The sequence below is a fragment of the Pipistrellus kuhlii genome, unplaced genomic scaffold (genome assembly GCF_014108245.1).
Source record: "Pipistrellus kuhlii isolate mPipKuh1 unplaced genomic scaffold, mPipKuh1.p scaffold_m20_p_3, whole genome shotgun sequence".
Classification (NCBI taxonomy): Eukaryota; Metazoa; Chordata; class Mammalia; order Chiroptera; family Vespertilionidae; genus Pipistrellus; species Pipistrellus kuhlii.
The window spans coordinates 40,466,262-40,483,735 of NW_023425529.1; the positions used below are offsets into that span (position 1 = coordinate 40,466,262).

Sequence of the window (17,474 nt, forward strand, 5' to 3'; positions counted from 1 at the left end):
AAGGAAAGAAGGAAGAAAGAAAGAAAGAACGAAAGGAGGGTAGAAAGAAAGAAAGAAAAAGGAAACGAAAGGAAAGAGACGACAAGAAAGAAAGAAAGAAAGGGAACGAACGGCAAAAGGAAAAGAAGGAAGAAAAGAAAAAGAAAGAAAGGAAGAACAAGAAAAGAGGAAACGGAAAGAAAAGAAAAAGAAAGAAAGAGAAAGGAAAAAGAAAGAAGAAAAAAGAGAAAGAAAAAGGGAAGAAAGAAGAAAAGAAAGAAAAAGAAAGGGACAAGAGAAAAGCAAAGAAAGAAAGCAAAAAGAAAAAGAAAAGAAGAAAAGAAAGAAGAAAAGGAAAGAAAAGAAGAAAGAAGAAAGAAAGAAAAAAAGAAAAAGGAAAGAAAGAAAAAGAAAGAGCGGTTAAGAGGAAAGAAAGGAGGGATAGGAAGCGAGGAGGAGAGAGGAGAGAGAGAGAGAGAGAGATGAGAGAGAGAGAGAAAGAAAGAAAAGAAAGAAAGAAAGAAAAGAAAAGAAAGAAAGAAAAGAAAGAAAAGGGAGAAAAAGAAAGAAAGAAAGAAAGAAAGAAAGAAAGAAAGAAAGAAAGAAAGAAAGAAAGAAAAGAAAGAAAGAGAAAGAAAGGGCTTAAGATGGAACAGGCAAGATCACAGCAACCGGAGTGAGCCTAGGCAGAGTGGCCTTGGCCCTTTGGAAATGTGAGGAAAAGATTCCAGCCTGGCCCAGCCTGTGTGGCTCAGCTGGTTGAGCATCCTCCCTAAGCACTGGAGGTTGCTGGTTCTGTTCCAGGTCAGGGCACATGCCCAGGTTGTGGGCTCAATCCCCAGTGGGGGTGTGCAGGAGGCTGCTGATCAATGTTTCTCTTTCATTAAATGTTTCTATCTCTCCCTTTCCGTTTCTCTCTGAAATCAATAAAAACATATTTATTATTATTAATTCTCACCCAAGGATATTTTTCTAAAATCATATTTTTTTAAAAAGAATCAATCCTAGCTATGCATTGGTTGGCCCTTTTAGGAATAAAATCACAGACAGAAGCTAGCCATGCTGGGCTGAGTGGACTCAGGAAATAAATTACAGAGGCAGAGGAGCTAAGTCCCTCGGAGACAGGTTCAGGGGGTTAGCGCAGGACAAGCTTGCCTGCCCATTGCTCCCCTGGTTGCAAGTGTTATGGGACCCTTTAGAGCCCAAGAGAAAGAAAGCAAGGATGCACTCCTAAGGAAAGAATAGGGGAGATGGTGTGGGGGGCTTTGGGAGGCTGGGGCATGCTCAAGGCTACTTTGTCTTAATGGTTCTTATCTGTTTTCTAAAGGTGGGAATTTTAGGGGAGGGTCTCAACAGAACATTCAACCATTTTCCAGGTATGTTTTCTGATATGCTAATGCATCAAAATGAGGGTATAGGGGAGTTTAGGATCACTCTCTGGTCAGCTTCACTTTTATTTTGAATTTGTCCAGCTCTAATTGATTGTTGTTATTTATTCCCCTAACTTCATCCAGTTCTGGGATTTGGTTGGCATTAATGACACCAACTGGGCCTCTATTACCTACTTCCCTGATCAGGGTGATTGAAGCTCTTCACTCTCTGGTTGGGGGAGGAGAGTGCAAACCATTTGGTCCTAGGTGTCCTGGGTTAGGGAAGATAGATCTCTATCATCTTACCTGGCTGTTATCATCTTACCTGGCTGTTAATTACTTGGGTGTCTGTCAGTCTCAGTTTCCTCCGGTCCACGTGTCAAAGAATTTCCTAGCTTCTTACTAGCCTGCCTCAGTGGTGCATAAATGCTTTGCATGTCTCTCCTAGCTCACGGGAAGCACTTTGAATTCAGAGCTTGGTAATTAGTAGACACTCATTCTGTGTGCCAAGTGAGTGGTATAAACTCACTTAGTCCTTACACAACTTTGTACATAGAACCATTCTTACTTTTCTTGCTTTTATAGCTAAAAGCTTAAAGAGGTTAAGTCACTGGCTTAAAGTTCACACAAGAAGTAAAAACTGAAGTCAGGCGCTAGCCTGTCCCTACTCTATGCTGGCATCACTGTCCACTTTGTTTTCCAAGCCAATCTAGAAACTAGTGTTAAATTAACTAAACAAGACCATTAGACTGACGTGGCTCTAATACTAAGGCATCCCACGGAAACCAAAATCTAAGACTATAAACGTCTCAAGGTTGTGAAATCAAAATGCTAAGGACAACCAATCACACACAGCCAACTGGGCTATAAGCCAATCGATCATGTCCTTGCTTTGCTTCTTTGTTTTCTATGAATGTCTCTCCCGGGGCTCCTGTTTGTGGAGTACTCCTTACTACTTCTGGTTTGACACTGCCCCATTCAAATGGATTTTTTTGTTCAAATAACCTCTTAAAAATTTTAATATGTCTCAGTTTATCTTAATACCAGGGTTCCATTCTCTGCAATATTTCCCTGCTCATGCTTCTTGCCTACCACCCCACACCAACCCGGTCATTGTTCAGTCCATCACCTGTCCCCATACCCTCGATCACCATCATTAATTCAGGTAGTCTCATCTTCACTCATCTGGATTACTAAATAAATAGATAAGGTAAAAGATTGGGAATTCTGGCTGACCTCCAAAACAAAAATAGTAAAAACTATGAAAGGCCTTTATAAGCAGCAAAAATTTTCTATCTCTTCCCTTAGAGACAAAGATGTACTTTCACACACTCAGCCCTGAGTAGCTCCCGTCACGGTTCCCTGGGAAGTTAGGGTGGTATTTTCACCTTGTGGGATACACATTTCCAGATGAGGTTCACACACTGCACTGGTCCTATAAGTCAAATGAGGCAACTGGCTAGTCCCCAAGATTCTGACCCAGTTTACTGAGTGCATTTCGCCAGATTATTTCAGAGTCTGCCATTTCGGACCCAATTTTGATAACGGCGTTTGTTTTCCTGAGTCACTTCTAACCCATTTCATTGCTCAGTTTCTCTAGGGCTGGAGCCTTGGCCTTGCTCTTGCCCTCAGCAAGCTGCCCTCCTGGTTTCTTGCCTGCATACCTGGACATGGAGTAAATCTTCATGCTTCTGGTGCCTTTTGCTGAGCTCTGCCTCCGTAGGGACACTTACTTGGTCACATTGTATTAGACTCCCTGCAGCCCTGGCCGCGTGGCCTTTGCTGCCTGCACCCTTCCGATCACTTCCTCCCATGCTCCTGAGCCGCCTTCCCACTGCCCGCCTCGCCTCAGGGGTGAGTCTTCTTACAAACACTGGAACCAGTGCAGGCCCATAAACGTCCCTTTGATATTGACCTCTTGCAAACACAAGAGAAATTGCTTCCGAGCGAAAGATGCCCATCATTTTTGGCAGGCGGCTCAGACTGTTTCAACGATGACCCTTCTCCAAATATGAAGGCATCTGGCTCCTCTGGGAACCGTGGAACAAAGTACTCTAGTTAATAGTCTCAGATGACCTGCCAAGCATAAAGGTCAGCTGGTAGGAGTTCCATGCGCTGCTTAAAGACCGAATGTTCCTTAGATGGGAAAGCAGCAGTATGTGGCCAGGGTTTTTAATGAGGCAGGGAAAGGAACGACATGACAAAGTTAGATAGCAAATGAAACTGTTCTGTACAGAAAGGACACCGGCCATTTATTCTGTTTGGTAACTCTGTTGTAAGTTATTGTCTTCATTTTGAATATTGTGAATTATTTATTAACATTACATATTTTGCTGAATGGGAAAAAAAAAAAGTGTTCTTATGTGAGAGAAAAAGAAGCCTGTGTTAGTCTTTTGGAATTTGTCTTTAGAAATATTTCTAAAAGTTGGAGCTAGACTGTCTCAAGGGAGACAATGAAACAGTCTCTTTCCATTTTCATTATGTTTTAGTTCAATACTATCTAATAATTGATGGCTGCAAATTCGTTCCTTTTCTTTCTACCTACCCTCCTGCCTTCTCTGCTTGTCTTCCCTATTTAGAGGTAGCAAATACACCACAGTAGCTAGAGGAGGGGTGGCCATCATGTTATGGAAGATGTAGGTCTTATAACGTGTCACAATGAGAATCAAAAGGAAGAAGATTGCTCCTAGCAGTCCCAGCACAGTTTAATGTCAAATGTGGAGGCAAGTCAGGAAGATCTGAGAAAATCAGACCCGAGTCCATCAGAGTTGTCTGTTCCCAGTTTTTGCATTCTCCACTTCCATTCACTTTGGGGTGAAGTTATTCAATTCTCCCTGTCTGTGCAAATTGTTATTAAAACTTCATGTTGCCCTAGCTGGCTTGGCTCAGTGGATAGAGCGTCAGCCTGCGGACTGAAGGGTCCCAGGTTCAATTCTAGCCAAGGGCACATGCCTGGGTTTCAGGCTTGATCCCCAGAACGGGGCATGCAGGAGGCGGCCAACCAATGATTCTCTCACATCACTGATGTTTGTGTCTTTCTCTCTCTCTCTCTCTCTCTCTCTCTCTCTCTCTCTCTCTCTCTCTCTCTCTCTCTCCTTCTCCTTTCCTCTCTGAAATCAATAAAGAAATATTAAATTTTAAAAAAAGAACATAATGTTGAGGGCACTTATCCTTTTTATTTTTACCATTAGCTTTACCCCCTTTTGGTAAAAATTGTGGTTTTTTTAAAAATTGCTGAGTTTTCTCCCAGACCCTCCAATATCCTATTAGTCTAATTTTCTACAAGATCACTCAAACTAGATAACATATCAATTCCAATTTCAAAATAAATAAATTCTTTGAAATTTGCAAGGATATGGCTCTATGTTTTGAAATTAGAAAAATCTTAATATTTTCAAAATAGTGTTTATGAGCTTCCTTTTTAAAAAATATGAGACTCATAAAAAAAATCATCCATCTTTAAGTGGAAGTGCATTGCTAATAGTAGAGTTTAGGGGCTAAGCTTCTGGCATTAAAGTACCTGGCTTTACTGAAGCTAAATTCTCACCGATTTGTGCCTTAGTTTTCTCACACATAAAATGGAGATAATAGTACCTACCACATGGATTGTTTGACATTTAACTTCAGTAATATATGTAAATCACTTTATATATAACGCCTGACATGGTAAATAATCAGTGAATGTTAGGAATTATTTAGCATAACAGCAAAGGGAGAAACTATTTTATTTTATTTTTTTAATATATATTTTATTGATTTTTTTACAGAGAGGAAGAGAGAGGGATAGAGAGTTAGAAACACTGATGAGAGAGAAACATCGACCAGCTGCCTCTTGCACACCCCCTACTGGGGATGTGCCTGCAACCAAGGTACATGCCCTTGACCGGGACCTGGGACCTTTCAGTCTACAGGCCGACACTCTATCCACTGAGCCAAATCAGTCTCGGCAGGAGAAACTATTTTAGAAATACGAAAAGACTATCCAAAACTTATATATGGGGAAAAAAATGTACTCAAAATTAAAAGGAAAATAATAAGCTGGAATAAAACATTTGCAGCATATATGATAGAGCAAAGTGTTAGCATATTTAATATGTAACAAGCCTTAGACAAAATAGAAACACAAGCAAAATATATAAATTGGCCATTTAGAAAAGAAATAAAACTGGATAAATGGAAACATATCTGCTCTGGTGATAAAACTTGTGTATTGGCCCCGCCGGGTGGCTGGCTCTGTTGGTTGGAGCATTATCTTGTGCACCAAAATGATGTGGGTTCCATTTCCAGTCAGGGCACATACCTAGGTTGTGGGTTTGATCCCTGGTCAGAGTTCATACAGGAGGGAACCAATCAATGTTTTTCTCACATTAATGTTTCTCTCTCTCTCTCTCTCTCTCTCTCTCTCTCTCTCTCTCTCTCTCTCTCTCTCTCTCTCTCCCTTAAACATTGGATGAAGATTAAAAAAGAAACAAACTTGTATCTTAAAATAGAATGATACACTCATAAAAAAGAGAAGACATAAATCACTAATATTAGAAATGAAAGAAAGACATCACTATGGATCACATAAACATTATAAGAATAATCAATATTATGAACAACTCTATGACCATAAATATGGTAACTTAGATAAAATGGACTATTTCTTTGAAAGACACAATCTATAAAAACGCATACCAAGGAGAAATAGACAATCGGAATAAGCACATATCTGTTAAAGAAATTGAATCAGTAATTAATAATCTTTTAAAGTAGAAAGTGCCAGGCCAAGATGGTTCATTGGTGAATGGTACCAGATATTTAAGGAAGAAATTATTTCAGTTCTCCACAATCTCTTCCAGAAATAGAAGCTGAGGAAATACTTCCAAACTCATTCTGTGAATCCAGCTTTCCTCTAACTAACAGCAAAATCAGACGACAATATTAAGGGAAGGAAAATTACAGCTTTGGCCAGTGTGGCTTAGTTAGTTGAGCATCAATACATGCACTGAAGGGTTCAATTCCCAGTCAGATCACATACCTGAGTTTTGGGTTCCATCCCCAGTCAGGGTGGATGGGGGAGGCAACTGGTCCTTGTTTCTCTCTCACATCAATGTTTCTCTCTCTCTTTCTCTCCAATAGAAACATTTTAAAAATTATATAAAAGAAAACTACAGAACAATGTCTCTCATAAACAAATGAAGAGGGAACCCACTTTATGGGAGAACATATTTGCCAATGATACATCTGAGAAGGGGTTAATATCCAAAATATATAAAGAACTCATACACCTTAAAAGGAAGACAAATAATCCAATTTAAAAATGGGCAAAGGACCTAAATAGACAATTTTCCAAAGTGGATATACATATGACCAAGAGACATGAAAAGATATTCAAAGTCACTAATCATCAGAGAGGTGCAAATTAAAATGACAATGAGGTATCCCCTCATACCTATCAGAATGGCTATCAATTCAACAAATGAAAAATGCTGGTGAGGATGTGGAGAAAAGGGAACCCTAATACACTGCTGGTGGGAATGCAGATAGGGGAAGCCACTATCAAAAACTATATGGCATTTCCTCAAAAAATTAAGAACAGAACTGCCATTTGACCCAGTGACCCCACTTCTAGGAATATATCCTAAGCAACTTAAAATATCAATCAGAAAGAATGTATATACCCCTATGTTTATAGCAGCATAATTTACAATAGCTAAGATCTGGAAACAGCCCAAGTGGCCATCAGGAGATGAATGAATAAAAAAGCTAGTGTTACATTATACCATGGAACACTATGGAGCAGTGAAAAAGGATTTCTTACCCTTTGAGATAGCATGTAGAGTATTATGCCAAGCAAAATAAGCCAGTCAAAGAAAGACAAGTACCATATGATCTCACTCTATGGAACACAATAAACTGATGAACAAAATAGATCCAAAGACATAGAAGCATGGAACAGACTGTCGAATCTCAGAGGGAAGGTGGTGGTGGGAGTTGGGGGAAAAACATTAACTTATATTCGTATATGCATAACCCATGGACAGAGACAATTGGGTGGTGAAGGCCTAGAGCATGGGGAGAAGGGGGCCGCTAGAAGAGGTCAATGAGGAATAAAAGGGGACATCTGTAATCCTTTCAACAATAAAGATAGATTTTTTAAAAAACACTCAGCAAACTAGGAATTGAAGGGAACTTCTCAGGAGTGCACTGCGCCTTTCCTTCCCCCTCTTTTCCTTCCAGACACATTATCCTTGCCTTTCCCTTGCCTAAGCTCAAGAGTCCTTTTGCTTCTGTAACTTGTTTCCTCAGCCTAAGCAGCCCAGCTGACTCACTCTACTACCTCTATAACTTTCTAAATAAATTTTCTCTTATAATTTGAAAAAAAAAAAAAAAAGAGTCTCTACAGAATACCTGCACCAAACATCATACTTAATGGAAACTAGATGCTTTTTCTCAGATTAGGTACAATGCAAGTAGGTCCCCTCTCACCACTTTTATTCATTCCTAGAGGCCTGGTGCATGAAATTTGTGCATGGAGGGGGGAATGTCCCTCAGCTTGGCCTCCACCCTCTAGTGGTCCTGGATTGTGAAAGAGATGTCTGATTGTGAGTTTAGGCCCTATCCCAGTGCAGGATTGGGCCTTGGGGGGTGTCTGATTGTGAGTTTAGGCACAGGGATCAGGCCTAAACTCAGTCAGACATCCCTCTCGAAATCTGGGACTGCTGACTCCTAACTGCTAGCCTGCCTGCCTGCCTGATCTCCCCTAACCCCTCTGACAACCTGCCTGGTCACCCCTAACCACCTCTGCCTGCCTGCTTGATTGCCCCTAAGTGCTCACCTGCCTGCCTGGTCACCCCTAATCACTCTGTCTCGGCCCCCACCACCATGGCTTAGTCCAGAATGATGTCTGGAAGGTCGTTTGGCTATCTGGTCTAATTAGCATATTACACTTTTATTATTATAGATTGTACTACAAGTTCTAATTCATGAAGTAATATTTTTAAAAGGTATACAAATTGGGGCGAAAAAAATAAAACTATTTGCTCACAGACATGATTATCTGTGTAGAAAATCCCAAAGAATAAAAAAAAAACCTGGAACTAATAAGTAATTAGTTGTATTTATTAGTTGCAAAATACAAGTTAATATATGAAAGTAATCGCTTTCCCATATACCAGCAATGAACAATTGGACTTTGAAATTTAAAACACAATACCATTTACATTAGTACCAAAAACAAAAAGAAATACTTAGTATAAATTGAGAGATATGTACAAGATCTTTATCATGAAAACTATAAAACTTTGGTGTAGGAAATAAAAAATATCTAACTAAATGGAGAGGTATTCCATGATCACTGATGGAAAGATCAATATTGTCAAAATATCAGTTCTTTCTAGTTTGAGCTGCAGATTTAGCTCAATCCTGATAAAAATTCCAGCAAATTATTTTGTGGCCATTGACAAATTGACTCTAAAATTTACATGGAGAGGCAAAAGACCCAGATTAGCCAACATAATACTGAAGAACAAATCAGAAGGCTGACACTATCTGACTTTAATTCTTATTATAAAGTTATAAGGATGTGGTATTGGTGAAAGAATAGATAAATCAATCAATGGCACAAAATGAAGAGCCCAGAAATAGACCCACAAAATAGAACCAACTGATCTTTGACCAGGTAACAAAAGCAATTTAATGGAGAAAGGAAAGGCTTTTCAACAAATGGTGCTGGAACAACTGAACATCCATATGGGGAAAAAAGAAAAAAGAAAAGAGAGAGAGAGAGAGAGAGAGAGAGAGAGAGAGAGAGAGAGAGAGAGAGAGAGAGAGAAAAGGGAATCTACCCAGATCTACACCTCTCACAAAAAATAACTCAAAATGGATCACAGATCTAAATGTAAAATGCAAAACTATAAAACTCTTATAAGATAAAATAGGAGAAAAATTAGGTGGCCTTATGTTTGGCAATGAATTTTTAGATTCAACACCAAAGGTACAATCCATGAAAGAAAGATTGGTATCAAGTGGGATTTCTGCAAAAGGTTATGTTAAAAGAATGAAAAGACAGGCCACAGACTAAGAGAAAATACTTACAAACACTAAGAACTTATGTCCAAAATGTACAAAGAACTCTCAAATAATAGAAAACAAGCCCAACTGAGCAAAAAAATTTAACAAATGCCTTACCAAAGAAGGTAATGGTGGAAAATAAGCATAAGATGCTCAACATCCTGTCACCGGGGAATCACAAACTAAAACAAGAAGTACACACCTATTAGAATGGCCACAATCTAAAACAATGACAACACCAAATGCTGAGGAGGATGCGGAGCAACAGAAACTCGCATTCATTGCTGCTGGGAGTGCAAAATGATACAGCCACTTTGGAAGACAGTTTGGCAGTTTCTTTCAAAGCTAAACTTAGTCTTACCATACAATCCAGCAATCATGCTTCTTAGAATTTATCCGAATGAGCTGAAAATTGTGATCACACAAAAACCTGCATATGAATGCTCTATCTTCATCTCCAAAATGTGGAAGCAACAAAGATGTCCTTCAGTAGCTGAACGCATAAACAAACTGTGGTACATTTGCACAATGGAACAGTCTTCAGGGACAACATGAGCTATCAAGTTGTGAAGAGATATGGATGAACATCATGTGCATGTTGCTAAATGAAAGAAGCCAGTCAGAAAAGGTCACATATTGTAGGGTTCCAACTAGATATATGACATTCTGGAAAAGGCAAACTATAGAGACAATGAAAAGATCAGTGGTTGCCAAGGTTTCTGGCAGAGGGAAGGATGAGTAGGTAGGTGCAGCACGTAAGGTTTTTAGGGCAGTAAAACTATTCTGTATGATACTGTAATGGTGGATATGTGATATAGTGATCCAGGATGATACATGACACCATGAAGTATGCTGGATACAAACATACATCTTCCCAAACCCATAAAATTTACAACACAGAATGAACCCTAGTGTAAACTAATGAGTTTAGTCAAAATAACAACCAATATTTATTTATTTATCAATTGTAACAAATGTACCACACTAATGCAAAATTTAATAATAGGGGAATCTTTGAAATAGGGGAGTAGTACCGTATTTTTTGGACCATAAGACGCACCGGACCATAAGACGCACCAGTTTTTAGAGAAGGGAAATGAAGAAAAAAAGATTCTGAAACAAATAGTGTCCTAAAATATTTTATGTGCATTAAAACCCAACATCACAGTCATAAACACATGTAATCAACCCTGTAAAGTAAACAGCAGCATTTAGAACCATTTTAGAGCCGGGCAAGCACACAGAGACCACACAGAGCCGGGCAAGTAAAAAAACTTTTTTTTTTAAAGTATATGTGTAGGCTATATTTGGACCATAAGACGCAGGGACTTTTTCCCCCACTTCTGGGGGGAAAAAAGTGCGTCTTATGGTCCGAAAAATACGGTGTGTGTGTGTGTGTGTGTGTGTGTGTGTGTGTGTGTGTGTATATATATATATATATATATATATATATGGGAACTCTCTGTACTTTCTGCTTAATTTTTCTGTAAACCTAAGATTGCTCTAAAAAGCAGTCTATTAATTAATATATGTGTTTTATATAATATTATATATAGTGATATAACATGTTAAACCTATGATATTTTAGAATTATTTTTAACTCCAATATTCACTTGGTGATGAAAGCTACTCTGCACTCAAGGCTACAGTTATCTTTTTAAAAATCACTTCTATACTTATACATATATATGTATATACACTGAGTGGCCAGATTATTATGATCTCTAAACACATAATAATCTGGCCACTCAGTGCATATCCTATATAATAAAAGGCTAATATGCAAATTGTCCCCTTGACCAGGAGTTCAACCAACAGGCAGGTTGGTCAACTGCCCATGTCCCCTTCCCCTGGCCAGGCTGGCTGGACCCCCACCCATGCACGAATTCATGCACTGGGCCTCTAATTATACACACACACACACACACACACACACACACATACATACATACACACACGCACACACACATATACACACACAAACGCACACTGAATGGTCAGATTAGTATGTGTTCAGAGATTATAATAATCTGGCCACTCAGTGTATGTTAATGTGTCCCTGTGTGTGTGTGTGTGTGTGTGTGTGTGTGTACACGTGTGCATGCGCATGCGCTTTAAAACCTCTATTTATGCCAAAACCAGTTTGGCTCAGTGGATAGAGCGTCAGCCTGTGGCCTGAAAGGTCCCAGGTTTGATTCTGGTCAAGGGCATGTAACTTGGTTGCGAGCATATCCCCAGTGGGGGGTGTGCAGGAGGCAGCTGATCAACGATTCTCTCTCATCGATATTTCTAACTCCCTATCCCTCTCCCTTCCTCTATTCACTTCTGTGACCTCTACAGAAAAAATAAAAAGCATATCACTCCTAACTTGTAGAGCACAGAGAAGTACTTAGTCCATTGTAGATATAAGATAACTATTTGCTATACCAATGTGGAATAACATGTCAGATATTGAATGTAGACCAGGTGTACACTGAAATGTGCTCTCATCTAGCCCATACATATTTCTCCATCTTATTTATAAGGCTACTAGCGACCCGATGCACAAAACTTGTGTAAGGGCCTTGGCCCCAGCCCCTGCCCACCATTGAGACCGGGGGCCTCTATCGCCTCTGCCTTAGCCCCTGCCCACTGTGGCTTTGTCTGGAAGCAGTGCTTCCCAAAGTGTGGCACGCGTACCCACAGGGGTACGGGAAGAGTTTGGTGGGGATATGCACTGCACCGTGCTTAGCTGCACCTAATTCTACATTCTCATGAGTACGAGGGATACTCAGCATTACGAAAATTATAGAAGGGGTACACATATGTCAAAAGTTTGGGAAACACTTTCTGGAAGGAAGGATGTCCAGTCTAATTAGCATATTATGCTTTCATTATTATAGATAATGTAGGCGTTGCCAAATGCCTTTCCCATACCATGTGCCTATAGCTTTCCCCTGATATATCAGAACAGTAACTGTAATCCATCTTAGTTCCGCTTGTTAGAGAGTTAGTGGAAAAAATAATGACATATAACAAGGGCACGTGAGATGCAGCTTAAAAGGCGCAGTTGTTCAATTTAAATTCTATATCCCCTATGTTCTTAAAAACAAAATGGAAATTTGGAGTTATTTGGAAGTCTTTCAAAAGTTCTAAATAGTATGATTATTAATACTGCCCTAACAGTATCTTATTATTATTACTATTATTCCTTAATAAAGGAAACAAATATTTTTTAAGTACATCTTTGAGTAAATCTGAGCATCTGTCTGAAAACAGGCCATTGAGCTCTGCCAATTATAAATTATTAAAAGCCATCAGATAATATCAGTATACTAAAGGCCCAGTGCATGAAAATTTGTGCACTCAGGATAGGGAGAATGGAGGGGTCCCTCAGCCTGGTCTGTGCCCTCTTGCAATCCGGGACCCCTCAGGGATGTCCACCTGCTGGCTTAGACCCCCTCCCCAGGGGATCGAGCCTAAGCTGGCAGTCAGACATCCCGCTGGCAGCCCTCAGGGGATGTCCAACTGCTAAGCTGTCAGTTGGACATCCTTAGTGCTGCTGAGGAGATGGGAGAGGCTTCCGCCACCACTGCAGCCCTCAGCCCAGCCTGTGGCTGAGTGTCGCTCCCCCTGAGGGAGCGCACTGACCACCAGGGGGGCAGCTCCTGCGTCGAGTGTCTGCCCCCTGGTGGTCAGTGCACATCCACTAGTGATACGTCATTCCTGGTTGTTCCACTGTTAGGGTCAATTTGCATATTACCCTTTTATTATATAGGATTGGTGTCACAAATATCCAATTATCTGTGTTTAATGTAAGCACCATAAAATAAAAGCAACAACCAAAAGATACTTATAAAACATTGAGGCTTTGCCGAAACTGGTTTGGCTCAGTGGTAGAGCGTCGGTCTGCGGACTGAAAGGTCCCGGGTTCGATTCCGGTGAAGGGCATGTGCCTTGGTTGCGGGCACATCTCCAGTAGGGGGTGTGCAAGAGGCAGCTGATCGATGTTTCTCTCTCATCGATGTTTCTAGCTCTCTCTCTCTCTCCCTTCTTCTCTGTAAAAAATCAATAAAATATATTTAAAAATAAAATAAAATAAATAAAAATAAATAAAACATTGAGGCTTTGAGAACCTGATTTCAATGAGCTACAAAGAAATGATAATTCATTAAGAACTCTGTACTTAACAGAAGGGTTAAATTTGCTACTCAATAGGAACATCTCAGCTTCCATTCTCGGGTTTGTAAGAGTACGAGAAATTGTGCCAACATTTGCCTATCAAGAAATGATGCTGATTTGCAGGAGCACAGGTTTTCAGGCTGTGCCAGACTGGACGTTGCCTGGGAAACTGGCTTCTGGCACAGCTAGAAGGGGAAGTGTTTCTGTGGCAGGAGTAGTTCGGAATTCTCTATCCCTGGCCCTGCTGTGCCTTCTCCTTACCTGTCTTCTCCCACTGCCACATTGGGACCAGCTTCTGTGTGGTCTCTGATTCCCTGATGTCTGCTTGAATTTGACACCCTCACTGTTTAGACAGAAGTTAAAAAACAAAACAACAGCCCTGACTGGTTTGGCTTAATGGATAGAGTGCCGGCTTATGGACTGAAAGGTCCCAGGTTCAATTCCGGTCAAGGGTATGTACATTGGTTGTGGGCACATCCCCTGTAGGTGGTGTGCAGGAAGCAACTGATAGATGTTCCTCTCTCATCGATGTTTCTAACTCTCTATCCCTTTCTCTGTAAAAAAAAAAAAAAAAAAAAAAAAAATCAATAAAATATATTTTAAAAACAAAACAAAACAACAACAACAAAAAGTAACTGCAAAAGATGTTTGGTTTTACCAATATAGTGTTTTTTTAAGCCAATGTTTTAAAAACAGGATATAGCTCATGAAAATCGATGTATACAGCTTTTTCTTTCTGAGAAATGGGAATATTGAAGCCAAATTTCCTCATGAAGCAATTTTCTAGAGCAGAATGGCTGCTGCTCACTTAAATGGCACATGATCTCCAGTTCGCCACAATCCCCTCTATTCCCTTTGGCTCCAACACTGCGGCTAAGTATTAATTTTCCTTTACTCCATATTTTTACCTGTGTGTTCTTTTCCTTGTGGCAGAGAGGCATTTCTCTCTTCCTAGGATAAATGACAAAACAAGAGATATAATAAAAGCATTAAGAAGTTCAAGAAAAAATATACAATATAATTCTTGGAGTAAACAAAGACCACTTCTACATGTTTAACATACAAAGTGAGTACACATAACAAAGCACAGACCCTGCTCATTTTTTCTTATATTTATTACCTAGCCCCTAGCCTAGAGCCATTGGAGTGGCGCAATGCCAGGTCTTTGTCTCAGGCATCCAGGTGTTCTTAGAATGTGGATTACGCTCTGGGATTTGACCCCAGTCCCGTTGCCCACTGCTGTCTACACAAGAGAAGCAGGCCATATAGCTACAAAGTAAAGGTTTTGGTGGCTCCAATTCGTGTTCCTCATTTGCCTGCCTCATTGTCTGCAAATAAGTTGATTTTTAGAGATAGGCCAAAACATTTCCTTCTAATTTAGCAATAAATGCTATATATTCAGTGACTTTTTTTTCTTTTTTTTTCTTTTGGATAAAAGAATCTGAATATACTAGCTAGTTTTGTCCCTAATCATTTCATCTTCCTTCTAATTGAGAGTATGTGTAGATTATGCTATAATCATCAACTAATTTAGCCACTAGTTATTTTTATTTTATTTTAAATATATTTTATTGATTTTTTAACAGAGAGGAAGGGAGAGCGATAGAGAGTTAGAAACATTGATCAGCTGCCTTCTGCACACCACCTATTGGGAATGTGCCTGCAACCAAGGTACATGCCCTTGACTGGAATCAAATCTGGGACCCTTCAGTCCCCAGGCCGAGGCTCTATCCACTGAGCCAAACCAGTTAGAATAGTTATTTTTGTTTTTAATGAAAAATAAGGAAAGGGAGAGGAGGAAGAATAAAGAAAAAGAAACAAAGCCATACTCAAAAAATATTAATATTGTCAATAGTTGGCATGAGGCCTAGGTTGTTCTGCTCTATCTCCTCTCTCCTCGGTAGACAAGGCAAAAGTTCATTTCCATTTTCTGCACTCTCTCTTTACATGAATTTACTTTTAAAAACTTAGCATTTTTTAAGGACCATATGTTGGAATGCAAAGGGAGGAAATAGATCTCAGTGTGGTCGTGGATGCTGCTCTATCTCCACCCTCCACTGTACACCCCCAGAGGCAAACACCCCCAGGTGACTGGCTTAGCTTGTGTTGGTGCACACCATCAGTAGATGAGTGTCTGAATGGCGAAGGACTTTTACAGACTCACCTAGAAAAGCTGGAGCTGGAGCCAACTTCATTACAATGGAGTAAAATGCTGGAAGGAGTTTTGCATGGGATGTTAGCACATGCTGACCAAAGATCTCATTCTGAGAAGGTGCAGATGGTTACCTGGTGGTCTCCAGCTGAGGCCTTCAGGGAAAACCCTAATGGGGTCCTAGGTGGTACCCCCGGGTCAAAGCACCAAGACATCAAAGGCTTTTGGCCTGAAGGTGACAGAGTGGGGGCTAAAGTAGTTTTAAGTCTTTGCTCAAATATGTAAAATAAACCACGGTGTCATAGCAGTGTTGGTTTGAATGAGCCTGTTGGGTTGGTTGAGGTGAAGTGGGGAGCTGGCAGCCTGTATGTAATTAGCTCCTGAAAGAGGAAGCCCTGAGCCACCTCTAAGAGCAGCCTGAGGCCACAGGGGCATGCCCTCCAGCTGGCTGAGGCCGCCCCCGCGCCACCCCGCCCCTGCCTGCTGACGGAAGTGCTGTCTCTATCCCGATAGGACAAGAATGACCCGGCCGATCGACAAGGGGCCAAGAGGAGCTACCAACCGCCTCTTCCTCCTCTTAGCGTGGGTGACAGTGGGCATTTCCTCTGAACTCCCTCCCTTCCTCCTTTGGACTAAGCCATGAAGGGACATGACAATAAAGGAATCATCGTTGCATAAACACGTAAGTATGCATTCTTCCTCATCAGACACAACCGCAAGGTAAAGAACCTACATCGGGCTTGTGAGCTGGGTCCCCTATTCATTTTAAGTTTTTATTGATTTTTTTTTTTTTTTAAGAGAGAGGAAGGGAGATGAAAGACAGAAACATTGATGAGAAAGCAGCATGGATCGGCTGCCACCTGCACACCTCCCACCAGAGATTGAGCCTGCAGCTCAGGCATGTGCCCTGACGGGGAATCGAATCGGAGACCTGGGTTGACACTCAACCACTGAGCCACACCGGCCAAGCTGGGTCCCCTATTCTTAAGACATCCACTGAGAGAATTTATTCAAACAAAGCATTCTGGTTTTTTAGTGTTGTTTTTTTTCACTTGAAGACATACTAAGCTCTTTCTCTAGTTTTCTTTAACAAACTACATAAGGTTTGCAGATTTTTTTCTTTGCCTACTTCCTCCTGAAATGTAAGTCTGTGGTTAATCAAGCTCTGTGAAAGACAGCTTCTCCTTCAGACTGTGAGCTAACACAGCTCTCGGAATAATATCTCGCATTTTGCTGTTGGGTGTGTTTTTCTCTGAGGAGTGTCAGCAATCAGAATAAAATACTAAGTAAATGAGGTCTGAGAAATTTCCTCAGGGTCTCGATTCCGTGACTCCACCAAATGCCAAGGATTCACGGGTCTGATGTCACCAGACACATGCCTGAAACCAGAACAGTGACAGGTTCGGTGATGGGCTTGGTGCTTTCATCTCGGTGCCAGCCTTTGCGGCCCTCCACCCAGCAACAAAACAGCCTGCTCGGCTTTGCTAGTGTTTCCACTTCCGTTTACATCACCGTTCTCTGTGGCACCACTGTCGCCACGGAAGTGGCACCACTGTCGGCACGGAAGTGGCACCTGTGCAGGAGGCGGCGGTGTGGTGCCCGGGGTTGGGGTTGGGCAGAGAGCAGGGGCAGGCTGACCTACGTGGGTGGGCTGGATCTAGCTCTAGCTACTTCGTAGCTGACAGGCCTAGGGCCAAACCTGACCCTCTGGAACCCCTTTCCCTCGTTTCATATCCTCATGGAGACAGTAACTCCTA

The 17,474-nt window shown here is 40.9% G+C and overlaps 1 protein-coding gene across 2 annotated transcripts in view; it reads left to right on the forward strand.

Annotated features, from left to right (window-relative positions):
* Positions 1-16,137: 16,137 nt before the first annotated feature.
* PCED1B (PC-esterase domain containing 1B) overlaps positions 16,138-17,474 on the forward strand; it is a 70,207-nt gene continuing 68,870 nt past the window's right edge. Inside the window, exon 1 of one of the 2 annotated variants that reach the window (XR_006743027.1) lies at positions 16,138-16,399. Coding sequence is in view for 1 of the 2 variants with exons in the window: in XM_036458594.2 (XP_036314487.1) it covers positions 16,367-16,399 (33 nt within the window). In the remaining variant the exon portion in view is untranslated. The remainder of the gene's footprint in view (positions 16,400-17,474) is intronic. The other variant, XM_036458594.2, reaches the window with a different exon arrangement.